Source organism: Aquila chrysaetos, chromosome 1, assembly GCF_900496995.4.
Source record: "Aquila chrysaetos chrysaetos chromosome 1, bAquChr1.4, whole genome shotgun sequence".
NCBI classification, from domain to species: domain Eukaryota; kingdom Metazoa; phylum Chordata; class Aves; order Accipitriformes; family Accipitridae; genus Aquila; species Aquila chrysaetos.
Window position 1 is genome coordinate 9,345,907 of NC_044004.1, and position 24,253 is coordinate 9,370,159.

The 24,253-nt window shown below is 36.1% G+C and overlaps 1 protein-coding gene across 1 annotated transcript in view; it reads right to left on the reverse strand.

Moving 5' to 3' along the window:
- The window catches only part of POLN (DNA polymerase nu), a 107,586-nt gene that overhangs the window by 15,144 nt on the left and 68,189 nt on the right, over window positions 1-24,253 (reverse strand). The window contains exons 18-21 of the mRNA XM_030028853.2: window positions 20,898-20,980; window positions 16,648-16,779; window positions 13,622-13,732; window positions 9,553-9,631 (exon numbers count right to left, since the gene is read on the reverse strand). Coding sequence (XP_029884713.1) covers window positions 9,553-9,631; window positions 13,622-13,732; window positions 16,648-16,779; window positions 20,898-20,980 — 405 coding nt within the window. The remainder of the gene's footprint in view (window positions 1-9,552; window positions 9,632-13,621; window positions 13,733-16,647; window positions 16,780-20,897; window positions 20,981-24,253) is intronic.

Below are 24,253 nucleotides of genomic sequence, written 5' to 3' on the forward strand. Positions count from 1 at the left end.
ACTTGACACAACTCTACATGCTCCAGTTCATCCACTGAAAGCAGCACAGCTATTTTAGCTTGGCTTTCCATCTGGGCTAAATGACCCTGTTTCTCAATGCTTATCATCCTGAGTAGCACAGCCTATTGGCTCCGTTATATTGCCAGTTAACTGAGGAACTGCACAGAGTTGCAGAATTACATCTACCCCATCTTAAACATCTAGTGATTAATTTGAAGTTCAGGACAACATTCTGTCTGCTAAAATACAGAACTAGAAGTGAGCATTGCTGGTTCTCTGTCTAGCTCTGCTACTCTCCTGCTAAGCAATACACATTCAATTAGAAAATGGGGATAATATTTATCTCGGAGATGCGAGATCTAAGAAATAAGTATTTCTAATACACTTCTCTTTTCAAATGAAAGACATTACGTAAGTTTTAATTAATGCTAAACATGATTTCCTAGCTTGATTCCAAGAAATGGAATAGTATACATTATTTTCTCCTTAATGTTCATCAAACAAGTTAGATTTTTTGTAATGATCTCTTATCTCTTTTTCTTATCAATCTCACACCAACTTAATGGGTTCTACTCTCGCAGGTTTACAGTACAAGGCCACCTGAATTTTTTCAGGGTTGTTAAAGTAATAATACTTGCATGCAATATGCTGTTCCACAGAAGGAAGCGTTCAATTTGACATCAATACCGATGAAAGAAAAAATCAAAGCAATTTATACATTCAAAATTCATAGCTTTCACTGTTCCAGTGCATGCACCCACCCACCCGTTGCACACCTTGAGTGAAAGAAGTTTGAAAAAAACCCTATACTTTTGCTTAATAGCTTAATTGAATCATCCTCACTTTGAAGGAATATTGAAATAGCAAGCTTCTCTCATTCTCTCTTGCTAAAAGGTACGGTAAACTAGATTAGAAACGGCAAACCAGGCAGAGACTAGTATTTTTGTTGTTCTACAGATGATAAGAATACCTTTGATTTACAAGCTAATATTTTATTAACTATTTTCTTGATTGCCTACAGATTAGGCACCATTTTTGATGAGTACACACATGATTTCTTTTTACTGAGAAACATGACCTGCATCTGAGTACGTCTGTGGTGTGGAATGGAGATACTGCTACAACCTGCACCTTCAAATGCAGAAGTATTACTGTGATTGCCAGCCTGAACATGGCTTTTGACATCAGTTTAGAGTGCCCAGCACACAATATCCTTCTTAAACTATTATGCTGCACTATAGAATTTTAAAAAGAAAATCTTTCTCTTCAACACTACATTCATTATTCATCCAGTTTCCTATAAAACAACACAGAGACTAAAATTCTCAGGCCTTTAATGGTTCCACCCAGTTATCATTACTATATCATAATCATATTATTGACTTATATATGCCAAAACAAATTAAACTATCATCAAGATTTTTTTTCATAGTATTCTATTTATGAGGCCATATTGCCTCCTTATAGTATATTTTTTCCTAGTACCAAGCCAGTTTGTCTAATATAAGAACAAATGAGGATTTTGTTTGTTACTGTAAAGCAATATATTCCAGATCTGGACCTCTCTGTTCTAAAGTACAGAATTGCAAGTTTTTCCATGACTGCTTCAAATGTGTTGCCTAGAAATAAGTACACTATTGAACTGACTTCAACAAAACAGCTATTACCTTATTGGTGAGCAACTGTATTTTTTTACCATTAAAGGAAACAACATTTTGTCTAAACTGCAAATGAGAGCGCTGTGGCATGACATGCTGCAGACTCTATTGTAGGAATATCCTGTAGAAGAGGCCAGTGTAGGATAGGGGGAAAAAAGACAAGATCGTCATAGTATTCTTTCTTGGAAGCTGTTTTTTAACAGCCATGTGCAGTGTTTCAGGCTGTTACAATGTGCCATGAGATGCTCAATCTAATTAAATTCATGCTCCTTCTATAGTCAAGGGACAAATGTAGGCTCTGACTTAGATGTTCCGAACTGACATCTGGAAAACCCCAACTCTATGCATTGACTTTGTGGGGGTACCACCTCCTATAACAGCTACCTACATTGGATACCTGAAGTTAGACAGAGAACAGCCTTCTGTACATTTTTGTATCACCAGGGAAATTTTTACTGCTGTTAATGACACACCCAAAGCATAACATGGTCTAGTTTTCCAGACCAGTCTGCATGAAGATAATGCAAAATATAAACCAGCAATGAATTCTTACAGACTAACTGTTGGTTAATTTACTCCATCGTTTAATAGCAAGCAATCTGGACCCACCACATGCCCATTCCAGACCCCTCAAAACTCACCTCAATCTCAATTGCTGTCTCTGCTCGCTTCCCTCGCCACAGCCCCTGACACTCCCACGGGAGGTCTAACTAAGCACAGGCAGCACAAAGGACGGGAATGAGACAAGCTAAGCCATACCTGTAAGGTGCTAAGTATATTGCTCAAAGAATATCTGAGAGGAGCTCACATACTACATCGAGCTAGCTGGTTCAGGAGTTTGAACAGAAAATAAATTAAAGTAAGGTTTAAAATTGGGTAACTGGAAAGCTTTAAATAAGAGGGTCCGATTGTCATGCATAATACAGATCTATGATCTTAAGGGTCTTTTCCAATCTAATTGATTCTATGATTCTATAAGGAATTCAGGGCACCTTATTCTGACTAAGAACCAGGCTGAGAGCCCAGACTAAAATAGTTTAAGATGCTTCCTGTTGGTTAGCTCCACATCTCAGAAAAAAAAATGGTGTGGCACCATCAGGTTGTCTGATTCTAAGCTAGAGTACTCAAATGTAAAACTTCCATGAAAAATTACACATTTTATTTCTAATTTGAAGACACACTGAGAATTAAATCATAACTAAACAAGAGATTTTCTAAAGCCAAAGGATTCTCTTTGGAGAAAGAGCAAAAAAGATAAGTTATTTGAAATCCATCATAGCTTATTTGTTTGAGTAAAAATTCTAGTTAAACTTAAAAAAAAAACCCTATAATGCATTACTTAAGAACACAAGACAATGTTAATAGTTAACTTTTTATATAGGTACAGTAAAAAAATGTATAAACATTAAAAAAGTTACTAAAAGCACACTACTTTAAAAAGGGTATTAATGATCACGTGGTAGCACAATAAACACTCTAGAAATAGTTTAAAAAATCCATCATCTTCTATTCACATATGGTTTTCTTCTTATTTAAAAAAGCACTATCTCCCTGATCATTGAAATTAATACCATTTTCTGATACAACACTATCAGATTTTGTATCCCAAATATTAATATCCTTGTCTGTCATCCTATGTTATCCCCTTTTTTGATGAATAAAATAATCATCCAACTAGTAACATCACATTTATTCATTTTGAATTTGAATCCTCTAAATGCATAATGGGAGACTTCAAAATTGCAGATAGGAGAGTACATGGTTAAAAGCTTTGTATATAATGATAAGTTTAAAAAAATTCCCAAAAGACCATAAAAGCTGTTAAGTGGTTAGAAAAAAATTATAAAAAGAATAAGATATTTTGAAATCAGATAAATGGGGAAATATGAAAAAAAATAATAAAAGGAAAGATGGTTTATGTTCTGTAACTAAAAAACAAGAACTTAATGACTTGAAATTTTGATAAATTTTCACACTTAATAAATTCATATTTAATAAAATAAAATAGTGGTTTAAAAGGCATATAATGAAACACATTGCCAGAAAAAGCCAGAATGGTTGCTCACGTAACAAACACTTGTATGGATTTCAAGAACATTTAGAAATGATGACATACAATGATTTTGGGGGAAGAATTTTAAATCTTCTGTTTCAGAACTTAGACTCATCCCCACAATCACAGCAAGATGAAAATCTGCAGACAGACAGGCTATCCTGCTACAAATCTTACACCTTCTTCCTGAAGCATCTGCTACTGGCCACACTCAGTGATAATGGACCAGATGGATGTTGGATCCAATTCCTTTTAGAAATCATTATGTTCCTTACACTAAAACTGTATTATTTTTTTTCTGATACTACTAATACTACCTGTTACTTAATTGCATCACAGTTTCCCCATAAAAGTACACAGATTCCAGTGGAAAGAATGCCTATTAAGTTGTCATATAACTAAGGAACAAGGTTATGATAATTTTGTAACATTTTGTAGATTTTTCAAGTTTCTTTTGAAGCTGCATCTATAAGGATTTCTAATTTGGTAGTATAAAAGCTATAGCTTAAGATATATCATGCCCGCATAGATGTTACCTGCATTAACTTTAAGTTACCTCTTTCAGTGTTTCCATAATAAAGACCAAGATATTTTGACATTTTAACATTTTAACTGTAAAAATTCAGCTAACTTGTGAAATTTGTTTTCTCAGCAGCTACATCATGAAGAGTAGGAAACTCAACAGATGGTTAATTACAGAGAGTAGAATTTTTGCATGTACTCAAAGTGTTTCAAAACATACCAATCTAAAAGGTGACCTACAAAGGTTTTTATAAATGAAAAGTATTTATTTGTGTTGAACGACTGACATAAAGGAACCCTGAAAAACCTGCTACATCATGAATGTCCTTTTTGGCTGTGGTATTTAAGCATATTAAATATATTTAGCTCTTTCTATACAGAATGAATGATTCTGACTTGATCTGGCTCGCTATGCACGAAGTTTTCAGGTAATAGTTCACCATCTTGTGGATACATGCAAAATACTGCTTTCAATGCTTGATGAAAGTAATGATTTTTCTAAGTTAGCACGCCTAGAAATACAAACTTATTTGGCCACTGTGGGAAGCAGAGAGCTAGATACTGGAGTGGGACAGCAGCTATGGAGAGGTCACAGTCATTTCTGACATAGCAATATGATCTAGGATGTTTCCTTCTACTGAAACAAAAGCATATGTCTGTGAAACAAAAATTTATTTTCCTCTCAAGCAGAATCCAAAGCTTTTATCTTTTCCTTGTGATTCTATTTCTCCAGTATTAGGCTGAGGATAAAGTTGACAAACTTGCTAGAGTTAATCCTTTAGAGCAGATATGCGACCATATACTGGGAAAGTGTGGGCAGAGTACTGGAGCAACAAGCATTTACTTGAAAATTCTGGATAACTGCTACAGAAGAAACATGAGTAAAAACAATTCTTTAGTTCCTCAAGAAACAGATAAAGGGACCTAAGTTCTATGTCCAGAAATAAAGAAAATCATCACACATGGCAGCAGCACTAAGCAGTTTACTGAATGTATTTGGTTGAAGCTATGACATAATCAAGAAGTTGGTTTTATTAGTATGTCCTTTTTTATGAATCTGAGAAACAGTAAGCAGTCAATAAAGTATTAATGCTTGAATCCCTACACACCTTATGAAAATGCCTCTAGGTTCTTGTGTCTAATTAAAACTGAGACCACTTCCAACAAATGAATCATTTGTGATTTATCACATGATTTGTATCTGAAAAAAATCCAGGTCACATAACACAATGCTTGTTCCTGGGATGATTAGGGCTGTTTCTAACTAATTTAGCTATCTGTGTAGAAGCGAGCTGCATTTACAGTTCAACAACTCAGAAAATCATTAGGTTTTTTAAAGTGTCTGTTCCTTGAGGAGGACATACAAAACCTCGAACTTCCACTGCTACTGAAAAGGAGCTGGGATCAAGAAAATAAGATCATGGCTTTTCCTCTTATTTGCTGGTGGCTCCTCCTTTTCAGATCATTCATTTATATCTGGCCTGTTGCTGAACCTGTCTCTTTAACTGCGTTCTGGTCATGCTGAGAAATAAAGCTGTGTGTTTGTGGCACAGGTCCAGTGCTGAAGGAACAATAAATTGGTGAGAAAGCAGAATTGCTGGACTCACACCAAATTACTCAATAGTTCTGTAGACTTGTTAAATTCAATTTGCATGTTGTTGGGATATTATCATCTTTAAAGACTTTCTGAGAGGTCCATGTAGCACCAGGTAGACTTTGGGTAACATCAGTGCATCTTCAGGTTACGAAGTGATAATTTTTACAAGAATTGCTATAGGCAGCAATTCTTCCACAATTTGCCAGCATCCTTCTTTCTTACCAAGTTTGCATGTGTCTTGCCACTGCAATGATTTTTGAAACACTGAAAATAACTACAACTGTCCATCTGAGTTCACCGAGTACCTTTCTACTCTCATGAATTCCATAAATCTTTCTTTCAGCTGCTACTGTATGCCTTGATCTCACTTCAGAGGTTTCTTTGCTATCATCTGCCTGCAGGAAACATTGTGTGGAGGTTCTGTGAATTGTATCAGACAGGTAAAAGCTGGCACTTGAATAATTTATGTCAGCAGCACATTTTCAGTAAGCAACTTGGCCATCAGCAGCAGAACAGCACCTTAAAAAGGACCTAGGTAATATGGAAGAAGTCTGAAGAAACCATTTTGATTACTCCTCAGTGCCACACAAAATGCAGAGATGTTAACGCTGATGCCAGTAGCTAACCCATACTAGTATCAGTTCTTTATCATATGTATTGCATTTAATGCTACTTTTCCCCATTTCTGTAAAATTATTTCCCAGTAACTGACTGACTTTTTATTGTCAACAGCATAATTTGCTAGGCTGGCATTTGAATTAAAAGATGAAGAAACACAAAGAGAAAAATGAGACTGCTAGTTGACAGAACAGCCGTTGATCAGTCACAGTGGAATATACTGTTTCGTCAAGAGGGCCTCTCTGATGAAGCATCATGAAAATGTAACTTGATTACCTTTCCCTGACTTCCAAATGCAGTATCATATGTGCAAACAATAACTGAGAATCTACTGACTACTAGTCCTACAAAAATGAAGTTTCATACTGTTGGGTCAGAGTTTGCTCACAGCTGAACAGCTTACAACGCATGAAAAATGAATGCAGTGCTGTCAGTGGAGAAGACTGCAAACATACCTGCAAACTAACACTAAAAAATGTCAGACCTTATCTAGAATTAATTTTTTTTTTTTTTTTTAATTTCCAAGGTAAGGAAGACAAAATGTTAAGTGTTAGCCACTACTTGGCTATGCCTAATAGGATAATGTGTGAGTTCATATTCACTTCTAAAGCATATATAAAAGATATTTCTCTTTGATATGCTGTTCAAAGTGAAAACCCCATTTCCAAAGTTAGAAGTTCTAACAGAGAAAAAAACCCACTTACAAGTGGGTGAAGATAGAAGAAAAGATAGTAGTGTGCTATGTTTGGAATGAATATGATCTGATGTGATGATAATAGGAGATTGATTATATTTCTCATTTTGGAAGAGCTACTGTGCATTCCTACTGTTACAACAACAGCACCAATTATGTATAAACTTCCTTTTAACAATATTTTCGAAGCACTTTACAAAGGATGTTAGGATCATTATCCTGGCTTGACTGATAAGAAAATCAAGAAACAGACCACTGAAAAAATAACTAACTGAATGTCACCTGGCAGACAAGTGGAAACCCAAATTTTCAAGTTTCAGTCCTGTACTTTGGCAAGACAACAGTGATGCTTTCAAATGCCACCATCCGACCAGGTGAGTGTTCACAGAATTTATAAAGGCATTGATTGTGCTTTTCTGACAAGCCTGGCTTGTAAGTACCTACTAAATATTACAGCAAGGAGCCATTAGTGACTATTAAAAGGCTCTCCTTTAGCAAAGCCATCCAGTTGTTAATGGCTGGCAGGAGTTCAAAATTCCAATTTAAAACAGTCTGTCTCTTTTAGATGCCCTTGCAGTCTTGGTCTTTCCCAGCTGTGACATTTATGACAGAATAAGAAGGATAGGCAGTGATACTTTTCTGTTGTCTGGTGTAGCCATTCCCCTATGCTTCCACAGCACAAGGGAATTCAACATGTAAATCAATATTTCCCCATGTCTGTTACCTCCTTAGCCATTTGGTGACACTACTTCTTTAAAACAAATAGTTTTGAGAAAGGACAACCCAAATAAAATTTTCTGTTGAGAGAAGAAAATATTCACGAGCTTTATCAGACACAGCATTAGTCACAAAAAGCTTTGGTTTTCTCAGAATTACAACAAACAGGTAGTTATTGAACCTAAAAGTCTGCATGCTACATAGGAACTGCAGAAGGGAGTATGTCCTTTGCCCTCTCACCAGCTCCACTTGCCTCCTCCATTAAAGACTGTTGGATGCTTGTCCCAGAAGGCAGCTGCTCTATTGCTAATCTAACTCAGAATTACACCTGCTACAGAAATTTTCAACCAGGCCACAGCTGCCAGATTCTAGTACCTTTGTACAACTCAGGCAGCAGAAAAAATTATAATCAGCACAGAGAATCTGCCCCAAAATATACAATGCAATATGTTATAGTCCATCATCCAATGTTTAATACATAAATGTATCATTGTCTGGACACATGCAGTATCTCCACCAAAGAACCATATCCCATTTCAGATTTGCACTAGAAGGCCACTTACTTGTTTTCTTTTCCGGTAATAGTTCAATGGTATTTTGCTCAAAAAGTAACACTTGAGAGTGTTACTCAGAACAAGTTTTATTTTTGGCATAGGAGTGACTCTACCTTTGAATTCAACACATGCAATTCATATTTGTAATTAGAAATTACATTTTGAAACATTGATCAAATAACACTGCTGTGTGTAAAGGATACACACACAAACACACAGAGTATTTATAGGGTTAGATATTACACATAATTGCAAAATATGTTTGGAAGACCAAACCCTGTTACTTTTTACTGACCTAAACTCCCACTGAAGTCCTTAATACATGATTGCTACAGCTAAGTTTTTACGATTTCCCCTTCTGGATGACAACAGAAACACTGATGTTCTGTGCTACCTGCTATCTCTGCTTTTATCTGAACTTCTACTGCAAAAACTCATGTTCTACTGGATTGTTTACTACAGCATTACATAAGATGAGATTCCATTTGTTTGGGGTTTTTTTCTGCATGTTTGCCTTCAAAGTATCTTTCTGTTGCAGCAAATAATAATGCTAACTGACTCTCTGCACCATCCTCTCCATCCTTTATTACAGGAAAAGTAGATTTCATTATTTCTGCTAGTGGTGTAGAAATCTTGAGGACATTCTGTGATCTCCTAATCAACTATGAGCAGTCACAACAGAAGAGAATCATGATGACCTAGCTTTTCTTTAGCAAAGGAAAGCCATCTATACAAGAATAAAAAATGTTCATTTATTTTGCTTGACCACTGGTTTCCTGATTCCTGTTTTTTTCCCAGCCCATTGAATGTTCAATTCCCATTGTACAATACACTTAAAATACAGGAAGGATATGATCAGTGGGCTTGATTTCAAAGACGCGGAACTACCACTGAACTAGATCTGACTGAGTTTAAATGGCCCCAGGGCGCTTTATCGCCTTGGGATGGATTTACAGATCCAACCATTTAAGCACAAAGATATAACTTTGAATGTATAAAACCATCCCACAAGTCCTTGCTTGTTAAAAGATGCAGAGGCATACATGATATTTCTACAGCTGCTTAAAATGCCAGAAACACATTCATTTCAACTACTTTTGTTTTAAAATCAAACAGTTTTGCAGTCATTCATTACTAACCTGGCTGTTAAAGTCGGAGAAATGACAACAGAGGTAAAAATCTCCACCATAGCCATTTTACAAAGATCAGCTGCAGAACCTACGAAAGAAAGTGATCTGCTTTTAATTTAAAGCATGCAAAAGAAAAATGTTCTTCTTGGAACTATAGCATAGGAATGGAAAACATCTGAAGATTCTGAATTATAAGAATCTGCAAAACTGGCAGATTCAATTCATGTAATATGTGAAACAGATCATAAGACTAATAAATAACAAACTAAATAATTACATGTTAATTAAAACCAGAAAATAATAATATGAAATTATGTGTTAATTAAAGGTGAATTTGTCACTCACAGCCATGAGTTGAAAAATTGCTTTTTATAAAAAATGTCTGAAATTATCTAACTCTAAATTGGAATTAAAATTTACCTATAAATCAATTAAAATTTAATGTCACAAAAGGTTAGAACATTGTTTCAGCACTACATTTTCATTTGGAAACTTAATTTTATGCTTTTTCATATTTCCATGTGTTTGTAATGTATATTCATTACATTACAGCGTTAAGAGCAGTGGTGCATAAAACAGTGTCATGTTACATAATAGATTACGCGTTTCTGGTGATCAAGAGGCAGAATGATTCTCCAGGCCTGCAGTTTGGTGAAGGGGTCTGTTCTGAACCATGCAACAGGGGTTTAATACATTTTACATAAAGATTTATCAGATAAAATTCAGAAACAATCCTTTAAGTATGGATTGGAAGCCATAATTCTCCTCATCCCATCAGATATCCTAAATGTACTAGACTGTAGACATCTTCCTTTTCACACTCCCATTCTTTCTTCCAAATGGTTCAACTTCCACAGTAGGGATAAAGAACAGCCAGGTAGGCAAATGGTAAGGGTACTCTGCTGGGAGATAACCACAGAACCATGGAATCACAGAATATCTCAAGTTGGAAGGGACCCACACGGATCCTCAAGTCCAAATCCCCGCTCCTGGCAGCACTACCCAAAACTAAACCATATGACTAAGAGCGTCATCCAGACGCTCCTTGAACTCTGACAGGCTTGGTGCTGTGACCACTTCCCTGGGGAGCCTGAACCCATGACCGACTATCCCTCTCAGTGAAGAACATTTTCTTAATGTCCAATCTGAACTTCCCCTGATGCAGCTTCATTCCATCTCCTCGTATCCTATCGCTGGTCACCAGAGAGGAGATCAGCACCTCCCCCTCTGCCGCCCACCTTGAGGAAGCTGTAGACTGCGATGAGGTCACCCCTCAGCCTTCTCTTCTCCAAGCTGAACAAGCCAAGTGACCTCAGCCGCTCCTCGTAAGGTCTTGCCCTTGAGACCCTTCACCATCTTGGTCGCTTTCCTCTGGACACAGTCTAATAGTTTGATGTCCGTCTTATATTGAGGCGCCCAAAACTGCACCCAGTGCTCGAGGTGGGGCTGCACCACTGCAGTGTCGGGTGGGACAATCACCTCTCTTGACCAGCTAGCGATGCTGTGCTTGATGCACCCTGGGACACGGTTGATCCTTTTGGCTAAGAGAGAATATCTAAGAGATCGAGAAGCTAGACTTAACACCTCTTCCTTCTTCATGGTTTTCTATGACAAACTGCCTCCTTTGAATCCCATACTGAGGCTGTTTTACTCATTAACTATACCAAGTGCAGATCCACAGCTGATTATTGAGATGGCTATGTCTAATTGCGAATTTAGCCTCTAATACCTATCTCGCTTTCCTGTTCAAATGATGTGTCAAACTGATTCAAGACAACACAAGAAGGGACACATTGATATAAAAAGTAAGAAAGGATGTTTCAGCAAACGTCAGGTAAATATCATCTTAGTGATTGTGAGAATAAAATTATATAATTGAGCATGTTATATGTTCTATATGTATTCTTCATGAAACAATGTAAAATAACAAAATATGGAAGAATTCTCAAAATGATTTTTTATGAGATATTATTTTTATGGTACACTAAATATTTTAAAAGAAAATAATTATATCCTTCTGGTTGATATTGCCACAAATATCAATAAATAATAAAAATTAAAATAAATGGTTTGCTCTATGCAGTTAGGTAGGGCTGAATTATAACTGAAGAATATTATGCTGTACATTAGTAAAGACTATTGAAATGGGAAATATTCAAAAAGAGAAAAAACACTGTGAAAGAACTGTGGGGAATCCAGTTGTAAGCTGGAACTCTGCGTGCCTCTCTAGTGTCATGCATTAGAAGAAGTCTTCTGCTATGAGTTGCTGCTACCATAACAAAAATGCAAACTCCTTAAATTAATTAGACTATTAGATATAATTACAAAACACATACATCAAATGCAGTTTAGTACCCTAAGATAAAATGTTTTAGCATAATTTAGAAAGTTTTTACAGTCTTAAAATATTATCTCATAGCTGAAATCCTGAAGTTAGATCATTGTAGTCTAGAATGAAATTTTTTATAAAATTTGGGAATACTGAGTATTTTAGACATTTTAATCTATGCTTCATCACACCTTCTAATTTTACATGTTTTGAATAACAGTTACACTATTTTTCATCAGATTTGGCCTCCAGTATTATTTGAACAGACAATGAAATATGATCATCTTTTTATTGTAGCTACATAGAAGTAAGGGTTTCATAGACAGTCCTGTGATAGCTTTGCCTCACCTCCAAGCTCTTTGGACAGATGGACATAAGCAAGCGCTGCTCAGAAGGCCGTGTAGCTTTATTAAAGCTACACTGTACACTCAGCAGGACTCGCTGTATTAGCTCAAGCATTGTGCCTTCAACTGGAGAGGGCTGCTGGCCAGCTGGATGGAAACCCAGGTAAACCGAACACAAGTCTCTGGAGAAGGTTGTGCAGGCACGCCCAGTGTTACGAATGTGCAGGCTTTGCTGCAGATTTTATACAGATATTTTAAAATTCTACAGTTGAGTGCCTACTACAGCAAGGCAGCCATCACCTGAGCACAACTATTATTCAAGCAACAGGGTGAGTATTAGAATTCTAGCTCTGTACATATCCTTGTAGAGACAATACTTAAATTCAGTTACTGATTATAAGGAGTGTCAAACATGACATAAATACTTAAGTCATTTTGAAAATGAAACATTAAAATGAATAATATTTGGAGAGGGAAAAAAAGAGAAAAAACACATGGTCCTTTCAAAAGGAAAATCACTTCATAAAAAGCACGCCATCACCATGTCTAGAAAGCACTTTTTACTTGCCTATAAATTGTACACTTCCAATATAACTTAGTAAAAACCCTGTCAGCATCATCCAATTAAAAAAATAATTCTTCGAAGGAGTAGCTTGGTAGGAGAGATCTCAGTCTTGGACTGCTAGCTCAGTTTTTACTTTTTTCTTTAGGTGGCTAAATTCTGTACACGACTGAGCCCCAGGCAATTTAAACAGACTATGTTAATGCATCAGATTAACATTTGAGCACTTCACGCTGATTTTTACATTTCCAACCTATATGGCAAATTTGCAATGTTTTTCTGTGAAAAAACACTTTTTTTTTGCCCTCCAGAGAATTTAGTTTGAATCTTCCTTACAAAGAATGAGTTGGGTTTCAAAACAAATAATAACAATGCATGGTTCTTTTAATGTTGTATATTTCTTAAACTAAAGCTACCTGGAAAAATAAAACCTAGAATCTGTAAGCAGCATAATCACAGAAACCCTTTTGGAGTAACAAAGTATCAGGAAACAGAAAGGAAAATGTTTTAAGACAATACATCTGAAGCACTGAATTCTAGGTATTCTCTCTACACATAGTTTGTATCTATACCTATATTTAACCACACAGAGCACTATAGTGTATAAGAACATTGATACTGTTATTAGTATTATTATGATACTGTCCACTGGCAATTTCCAAGATAGATAGAATACATCATTTAAACTTCTCTTTTATAGTAAAACTCATGCCTCAGGAGTCTACTCTAGTAGACTACTAGAATATTCATTCATTCTGAGATTATCAGAGTTGTGTCCACTAAAGCCAAACAGACATAAAGAGATAGGTAGGTAAGTAGGAAGGTAGGCAGGCAGTATTTTACCTTGAACAACAAAATTGACAGCCTGCCTCTCCGCTTGAGTGCGTAGTTTGTAATCCTGTGCATTGATATTAGCCAGTGGTCTTTTACGTCCCATTATGGAAACCACATAACCTTGTAGGATTTAAATACAAATTAGTATTCTTAGAGTGATTAAAATTAAATGTCAAAAATTCTTTCTGAAGATAATATAGATTTTTGCAATTATGTGCTGCCTGAGTCAATTTAATATTTTGCCCTCTGAAAATAGTCAGAGCTTCTCTTATTTAAACCTTAAATGCTTATTGTATTTTTGGACTAAGAATTATTTCGTTCAGAGAACGGGTACATGTTACACAAGGAAAACTTCTGTTCATTAAAGCTGTACTTTATTAGGAACGCCTACTGATATACCAGCAAACTCTCTCTGTGGGAGATGAAACTATAAATACCTAGCAGAATTAGCTATCTATTAGCAGCCATAATTAGAGCTTTCCATGCAATGAATAGTTTACTTGGGAATAGCAAAGAAAAATCAATTTTTAGAGTAATTAAATCATTAATGAATATCTCTCAAAATTATCAAATAGTTTTGGGGGAAAAAACCCCAAAGTTATAAGTTTCTTTCCATTTTCTTTATGTGGTATTTTTGTGTCCCTTTCACAGCCAAACTTCCTTAACACTAGTGTGGTGGGGGTTTTCGGTTTAAAACAAACACATGAAAACACAGTTAATACTTTATGTTACGCCTAATGATGTATTTTGCCAAAACAACTATTCTGGAGGGCAAGTGAGAGCAGTTGAAAGAGGAAGAGATGTGAGGATCCTCTTGTCAAAATAACACACACAAAACCTTATCTCAGCTTATCTTCAAAACTAAACTTATTTTAAGAAAAATGAAAAAGCATCCATGTTAAAAATATAACTTTATAAAATCTTTCATTATACTTCTGATCATCTTGACTATCCATGAATTGTCATTAGATACCATGGAAGTTCAGACTGCCAGAGTTTCGTCTCCTCTTTGGCAACCATGTGGTAAGGAGACCTCTTCAAACACAAAGTTATGACCTTACTATGGACAACACATACCCAGACTTATGTGCAGAGGATGAAGATGGTTCTGCTGAATTAATACAGCTTTCTGTGAATTAGTGTATTTCCAGGAGTGCTGATACTAAAAGCACCAGTTTTGGAATAAGGAGCTGAATTATCTGGAGGTTAGGATATTCTTTGGCAAATCAGTCTTCTCAATTTAACTAAGATTTTCCATGAAGAACAGTATCTAAAGATGGAATTCTTGAAACATTGGATTCTCAGGGAAAAATAGATTTACTGTAATATCCTTATTCTTGTGTGGTGTGTCTCCACAACAGAATCACCCTTGCAGCACTCATAGCTGATTAGCATCCCCAAACAAATACCATCTTTCATATAATAGTGGCAGAGTATGCTTCTGTGGTCAAAGATTAATCTGCAAATACATATTTGAATGAGGTCTTAATGTAGTCTTTTTAATATGTTGATAATTTCATGAAAAACCAACAATATAATACATATACTAATACACTAACAAATATATCTTCATCACAAATTAGTATTATTTATATGCTTATCATGTCTACACAGAGTATCAGACATTCATAACACCTAAATAATATTAGTCAGGTGGGTGCTGTTCACCTTTGAACTGCAGATAAGTAAGGACAAGTTACCTTATAATGAACTCACTAGGTTGGAATGTTTTTGTTGGAAAGTTGGAATCTGAGGTGGATTAACAAGAAAAATATTAAATTATGTTGACCTGCTGCAGATTTTTTGAGCTTGTACAACCAAACCAGATTGTTCTTCTACCATTAATGGTTAAAAAAATGGCTGATAAATGGGAGTGAGAGGAGGAGTAAGTACTAATTAGACAAGCGTGGTCTGACGACAATCAAGGACATTAGTTATGGCACGCTTGTCTACTAAACTCATAAACCAGATTCTTTACCGCAGAAGTCTGGTTATTGAAATTCATTCACCTTTAAGAAAAGAATGCTATGTTATTTTAAATAGATCAAAAATATATAATAAATGTGTAATATTTTGGTAGATATGTTATGTTGGGCTTAATTATAGCTAAAAATAGATTTTCAGTAACTTCACTTTTCTTTAGTAATATTAATGAACAAAGGGAATGCAACTGCGTGACACAATGACAGTTCATGCTTCAAGTAGATTTTTAAGCCCTACAAAGTACAAAAAAGGAATACTACCCATTTTCATGACTGGAAGTCAGTTACATGTTTCTGTCATGATACTCACCCATACAGTGATGGGTAATATTATATTGCAAATTTACTATTTATTTCTACAAAATGTCTTAGTACTGTACACCCTATTAAGAAACAAAATAAATCAATTTTGACAGTTCTGCTAATTAGCTTTTAAAAGGCAATATTTCAAGCAGCTATATTTTCTCTCCTCAAATTATCGCACTCCTAGGATTCACTAAATATAAATGAATATGTAGGCTAGCAACAAATTTGATGCAAGAACAGTTTGCAGCTGCTGGCTCCAGGAAGCACTCTGCACACATCTGTCATCACAGATACCACCTGAACTTCAGGAACATAAAGTCTGACTGATGCAAAGAAAAAAATAAGTTAAAAAAAATTGGCTCTGTAAATTGGTCCTTTGACTAAATGGCTGAGCTGCCACAGTCCAGCAGCCATGTAGCATATTTATTAAGTAAAAGATTCCTTGGGCTTTTTTGTGTTGGAGTACATTATATGTCAAAATGATGCAGTGTAACTTGACATTAAGTAGGGTTTACTCTGAGAACAGATGTCTTGTTCTGTTAGCATCTTTCTGAGAAAAGGCAGACAGGTTTAACCAGCTCCTCTTAGGTTTAAAAAAGAAAAAAACCTGATTCATCAAGAAGTTATGTTCCATCTTTTTTCTTGTCCTGTAACTATCTGAATTTGGGTCAGGCTGAATCTTTGTCTTCACCACTGTCACACAGTGCTGATCAGTATACAAAAATATGGTTACAGACTTTGGATTACCTTTATTTCGGCATTGTTCAATGGTTTTCTTTGTAAATTCATGTACTTTCTTGTATTTTTGCATAAAACTCTCTATAAATTGGCTGGCTTGAAGAGGAGTAATTCCCAGGCAGCCAGCAAGACGTTCTTTACCTGGTGGTAAAGAAATTATCGTTATTACGCAATAAAGCAGAACAGAAATCCACTACATACAATAGCACTGTTACATTCACAATTAGTGGACGATGGATCTGATATACTACAATCATATTTCAACAAAGCAAATGTTTAACTTTGAGCTTGAATGTTTTACTGAAGTTACTGGACTAAGAATATATTTAATAAGAAGTATATAAAGAAGTATGTAATCAAGAAATTCCTAGTTATAATTTATACCTATAATGTGGTTGAAATCTCTTTTGTTCACAGAATAACTTTGTTACTTTAAGTATCGTTTTACTAGCTCAGTCTTGAAATCTGCAAACTTTGAGGAGCAGATAAAGAATTTGAAATCAATTTCAAACACACACAAATGTGAATGAAGATCTAAAAAAGGATGGCGATGTGGCTGGTTGAATTTCTTTAGATTTGGTATAGAAGTCACAGTAAAACTTAACTGCTGAAGCAATCAGACAAAGCCTTATTTTAGAAAGGCCATTAGGAGTCTGAGTCCCACGGATTTCGAACAGTCTTCGGCTTCTCAATGCCTGTAAAAATCTGGGTCCAAGTTGTGAGATAAAAGGGTTGGAAAAAGAAAAAACAGAAAAAGTGTTTCAACAGAGAGAGGAAAGAATAATAGCTTTTGGATAGGATATAGGTGCACAATATATATAACGTTGGATCTAAGAGCATTTATAGAGAAGGTGGAAAAAAGCTGAAGACAGTTTTCCAGAGTGTGAAAATATAAATTAAGAGCTACAGTTTAAACACATTTATAAACCAAACAGTTCCAGTAAAAATAAAACATGCATCAACATTAGTCATATGAGGTTTGAAAGACAGATATATTTATGTCAGCTGCAGAGCAACACAAACCCAGCACTGTGTCTGCAAATAACATAAGCTGAGAGGCGATGTCTCAAGGCACCAAAGGCATAGAATAGTTATTGTGACAGTAATACTGTCAAGAAAAATTATCTAGCATTTTTGAAAGAGAGAAGATTTCAGCCACCTAAATGCCATCACTGTCAGTCTGATGTGCATTTCAGAACAATTCTGTAGCATTTTGTTTTCAGTCATGCCAGGATCTGCACTGAGCTGCAGGAACACCAGTCTGGACAAGGTGCTAGAAGAAGAATTTCACAAGACATCCAGGATGACTCTTGCTCAGCTACTATAGGTCTGTACTTTTATTTGACATCTAATTAATTTGCGTTTTCTTCCTGAGTCAGCAAATTACAAATCTATCTGCTAAAGCACATATTGTTAACAGCTAGGAGACTGCTGTGGCTTCCTTAGAGAACTGTAACGTCTAAGTTTGTCCATGTTATCCATTTAAAGAACTACTGATATACAGAACGAAGTATCGCATAAAATAGTAGGAAAAATAAGCCACAACATCAGAAAGGAAGTCTGAAAGGTTCCAGGGAAATGCAGTTCCTGGGAAGCAAAAAGAGAGGAATCTAGAGCCTCGTAATCGTGTCAGATCATGTTCCACAATGCTGGAGCATAGGCCATGCAAAGCAGCACTCGGGAGTGGACTAAAGCTTCCCTGAGCACTCTCCTTGAGTTATCTGTGCCAGGGGAATTGTTAGCAGCAGCCTACGAGTTTTAGTGTTTCCATTCTGTAATATCATCTTTCAAAACTGAAAATATCATTAGTTTCTCTGCTTTTCATTTAAATACCTTGACATCCCCTCTGTGTCAATTCAGGGCTTGAATATACTGCCATTGAATGGAATTACTCCTTATTTTACAGATGTTTAAGTTGTCTGTACTTTAGTTTTACAAGATGACTGAGGCAGAAGCAGGTGAATTGAATTGCTCCAAACCAAGGAAAAGACAATAATACTGTCATCCCTCTCAATATTTGGTGTATTTATTGAAGTACCAACTCCTAGACATAATGAGACTCTTCTTTCTTTACTATACTACTTTCTATCCTTCAGGATTATAGAAAAGACCTTGAAAATATGAACCAAGTGTAACCTAAAGCTAAGAAAACAAAAAGAAAAAAAAAGATTACTATTTACTACATGAAAGATTTTCATTAACTCCTGTAAGCATAATATAGGCAAGTTCCTCAGGGAATGCCTCTGTATTTTTCAATCCCAAAAGAAGTGAAATAAATATTATTCACACTCTTCAGTTGTATCAAAATGTCTCCTTAATGACAAGTTAGCCATCTTTTGAAGGGAGACGAACTGTGGGTGGAATTCAGTCCATCAATTTCAGGTATCTAACGATTATTTTTTGTCGGCCCAGTTTCCATCTAAATATTTTAATGATATCACTCCATGTTATGTCTTCATTAGGATCTGATCACACTGCCAATGAACTGAAGCATCTTATTATCTTTCAGGTGCTTCAGCTGCCCTCATTTGAGAGAGAGGGAGACAAAGCACAAACAAGTAAATGGAGATACTTAAATCAAGCACTGCTGCACTGAAATGTGTAGTGCCTGGTACAAAGCAAGTGAGGGAATGCCAATACTCTGCCTAATCTAATCATCTAAGTTCTCTATAGCATGCACAGACATAGGCTCTACTGAAGGAGACTCTAGCCCCAGTAACTGAGGCATTTCCTTTTCCCCACTGACTACGTACAGAACTACAGACCATTCAGCTGGTGGTGATTCAGTCTGATTAAGTCAGGTATCTGTCTGTTCCACCCTGAGTGAAGAGAACAGATAGGAAATGTGTAGCACCTGCACGGACCAAGGGGCAGGGGTGCTAATACTTACATTTTGTACAATAATCTAGTGATGAAAACATTCAGGCTGCAAACAGGAGATTTGATTCCAGTCTCAGCATGGGAAGGTCTGAATTTACATTGCAAGGAGCTAGTTCTGGGCTTCTTTAATATAGATTTTAAACACAGATGTTTAAAATGCAATACAGCTGAATGTAAAAATACACGTGTGTATATATATTCTTATATATATATGTATATAATCTACACCCCTATGCATAAAATAGATATTCTGGAGAACTAAAATCAAAGTGTTTTTCTCCCCTTCCCAGCTGAATGCCCAAAACAATAAATTGAATGCCCTTGGCCAACTCCACCTTTGGTTCAAGGACTATCGATGACTCACTGCAAAAGATGGTTTAGAAAGCATTCTCACCCAGGAACCCAAGATGTAGTTTTAAGTTCTTCCAAGTTAAATAAAGCCTGCAACCTAGGGCTGTCATTTCCTAAATGAGTTTTCAAAATACTCTTCTGCTGTAGAGCTTTTGGATTTCTCCAGAAGACCTACATAAAGTTTAGTTAGCTGTTCACTAAAACAAATTCATAAGAGCTTGTAGGCTGATGATTGCTATGCATCTGTCTTCCCAGAAAAGGTACTTCTAAACATGTATGAAGCATAAGGAGAGGTGGGCATCGTTTAAGAAATGGTAGGCAGTTTTGGAAAGTATGCAGAATGTCTTGACTTATCTAGGACCTGGGAAGGACTTGGGCAGAATGGGTAATAGTGCAGATTTTTGCAGGTTTTCTGCAGTTGTGAAGAAATGGCAGCAAACATTAAGATCTAAAGTAAGGAAACACTTTTATGCTGTGAGTGTGACCGAGCACTGGCACAGGTTGCCCAGAGAGGTTGTGGAGTCTCCATCCTTGGAGATACTCAAAAGCCGTCTGGACAATCGGCTGGTCCTGGGCAATCGGCTCTAGATGTCCCTGCTTGAGCAGGGGGGCTGGATCTGGTGACCTCCAGAGGTCCCTTCCAACCTCAGCCATTCTGTGGTTCTATAAATGTGTTTTGAGACAATACTGAAGTTCTTTTAATTTCATTGCATTTATTCTCATCTCTGTCTATATACTGACAGAATGCAAAATCCACTAAAAAGTAAACTTATTTTAGATAAAGACAAATGCTTCAGTTACATCAGCAGCAAATAAATACAAAATCAGAGCAATCTTTGTACATGTCAATGTGGCTGTATTAATTTGGTAATTTTGATACTAGGTAGATCATTTAAAAATCCTTGATAAAAATAAAAATGTAATACTCTGACAAACTCTTATTCACCTTTAGAAATTCAGTCTACTTGTATAAATTATGTATAAAGTATGAATCTACTGTAGCTGGGGTTTTTTCTAAAAATGCCTACCTGCTCCATAAACCACTGAGTAAACTACACGCTTTGCTTGCTCTCTATCAGCATGTTTCACTTGTTCACTTGGAATCCCCTTCCTAAACAAACAAACAAATCATACAATTTCAGTCAAAACTAATTTAAGTTGTTGTCCCCACAGAAAGTGTATTAAAGTCAATAACCATTTAATAACTACATACTTGTAAGATATGAACAGAAGCACTTAAGGGCTTTTGTCTTCAGCCAGGAATGCACAACTTTTTTATAGTGGTGATAGTCCGTAGTAAAAGAAACTCTTAATTTTAACCTTCATCTTCTCCTTTCCTTTTATTTTTAATCAAATTCTTGGCTAGGAAAAGTCCTACTACTATATTAGTAGTTCTTTAGGTTGAAGAGGATTCAATATTGACCCATGAGAAAAATTAAATCTTTCCAGCAACAGCATTTCTTCAAGACATGATAAATAGAGACTCAAAGCCTAAGTCTGATCTAAAGCTTATTTAAACAAAGGCTATATCAGGGGTTCACTAATAGGAATATCCAACCTTTTATCAAGAATAATGACTGATAACAGCATGCACTGAATCTCTCCATATGTCTTACAGAGCTCCACAATAGAGATGCTTCATAAAACAGAAGCACTGGCTGTTTCTTAACTAGAGAGTGTAGCTAGTTTACTCCCAGCAGTATTGTCCTTCCTGGTTCCCATTCACTCACCAACAGTCCTATGAAAAGGCTAATGGATTTAGCAATTTGCAAATAAAAAGCTAAGACTCTGCAACTGAGAAGTATGTGCCACCTATCCTTCTCCTTATCCAAATGTAGCTTCAGAAAGAATGCTGACATTATTGACAATTGAAAACACCAAAGAATATTGATCATTTGGTTTAAAAGGAAGTGCATTGGGGAAAATCTTGATCACGTACTCACACTCTGAAAACAAATACCTACACAAATTGTATTTGGAACACAGAGATGAATTCCTATCAGAGATACTTGATGACATATGCACAATTTGCGAATAAGTCTCCTCATGAGTCTGTTCATAATGATTTGGTTGCAATTTTAAAAGCAAAGTTTGCTATGCTTTGTTATGAAGGCTTTTTGCCATGAAAGATGCTTTGTCATGAAAGTTTTGGCTGACGAGCTTTGAGAAAATGGCATATTTCTGTGTATCTTCTTGAAGAAGAGTCTTTCACCATTATTATGATATTCAAACACCTAGAAAATCAGCAGAGCCACAAATTTTTGCTTGCTTGGCTGATACACTGATTTTAGCCAAGCCTATGCACAGTGCTGGTATAATTAGGGTCTCTGAATGATAAACAGGTAGACCTTGAGTGCAATCAGATTTAAGTAAGTCCTTATGGCAGTACAGATTTTTTGAAGAGGAAAAATAAAATTGAATATGATTTCAAACCTTCATTAGGCAAATAGTCTTTGGTTTTGTAGAAGCTCACATTATTCCTTTGAATGCTACTAATTGCTCGAAGATAAAACAGACTTTTCACTGCTCATTTTAAGGCTGAGAAACACGAAGAACTGGATAATCTATTACATAGCGTTTTCCATCTGTAATGAAGACTATTCCCACTTAAGTCAATCGTTCCAGTAGTTGGAGACACTTATAGTTTGCTGCCTTAGTTATGCCAGGTCAAAAGTTCATGGCTCTTTTGAATGAAGTAGGTTGAGATTCCCAAATGTACCTGAATAAGAGGACAAAGTGGCAATTGGAGCTAATAAGTGCAGAATTAGGAAACTAGACATCATTAAGGATTTCCTGAAGCAACCTCTGGCAGAAAGTCTGCAGGAATTTCCTGAAGAACCTGGCATAAAGCTACATATACACTTGAGAAAGCATCTATCCAGAACCAGGAGGGAAAACAGAATCTGATAAGAGAGTAGATCTTACCTGAGGACTTTTCTGAGATGAAGAACCAAGACTGAAGAATGCTGAAACTAGGGAAACAATACAAAACATAATACTGCTTTCCTAATACTGCATAATTTGAACTAGAGGCCTGAAGAAGGCAAGAAATAGGAGTACAGCAATAGAGTTGACTTGCAGATTTACTTAAGTCTGGGGCTCGAGGCAACTGAGAGCCAAAGGGTCCCAGCAGGGGGTATGTTAGCTGCTGGCTTCTCTGAAAAAGAACGGCTGTATCAGAAATTAACACAGTGGGTAAGAAGTCATGGGGATCTGTAGAGGAATATACATACTTTTCAGATCACGGTACCAGGGAAGACACAAGGCAAGAGTCTTGCTGGGGGTGACTGGTGGTTCTAGAGAAGCTTTAACAGTAAAAGAAGACACTAGAACTTGATCATGTGCACAGCAAGACCCACTGCTAGGATTTCAAGGATGATTTTGCATTATCCAAGCTTCAACTTGACAGGGCTGACTGAGAAAAACAGAAATAGACTTATTGCTGTAATCATGATAGGCAGTGTCAGGAGGAAGATCCTGTGTTTCCACTATAAGCAATCACAATAAAACCCTTGCCTAACACAGTTATTGGTGCAGCTGTACATGCATCATGTGATCATGGCAATCCCAACAGTCACTTAGCATTTCCTGATCTTTGGTTAGCCATGAAATACATGAGAAGCAATTAAAATTGCAGAGCTTTATGTCAAATATTTCTTTTAATATAATGGTAAAACCAAAATGGTCAGTCAACACCTAGTGTGTCACAGTGGGAAATGAGAGCACTTGGCAGAGAGGCATTACATCTAGCACTCTATATCTGTAAATTTATGTACCGCATTCAAGACACTGAAATAATAAAGTATGAAATTGCCATATAAATCACAAGTGCTTGAGCAAACACAAGTCATTAATCAAAACTACTCCTTTTTTTTCTAATAATGAAAACATTTTTTTCTGTTTGTATTGACAATGATTGGTTTCTACCTAGGATGCTTGATTCCTTCTGTAATACAGAGTGGCATTCCTGCAGTTTGAGGTGAAGACTATTCCTTTGAATAACAAAATTGTGGTGGGGTGGAGGTGCAATTTCTCAGAAACACAGCAGCCATGTTAGAAATCCCCAGTGGGCCACCTTCTTCAGCCTGTTTCCTCTACAAACAACTTTATATTTGTGATAATTAATTTGTTTTAATTGGTACTGTGAGAACCTATTTAAAGGTAAAACTTTTATTTTGGCTTTGGACTTATCGTGGAATACCATGATATTGAAAAAGAGACATTGTTATCTGCTTACTTGTGTAAGAAATTTTTAAGCTACTATCACTAAGCAAGCTATCTAATGCATGAAAATACTCAGCGCTGAATTGTGGTATGATGTAAAATAGATCTATAGTTGAGATGCATTGTTTTCAAATAAACTTGAATCTGAAGAAGGAAGCTG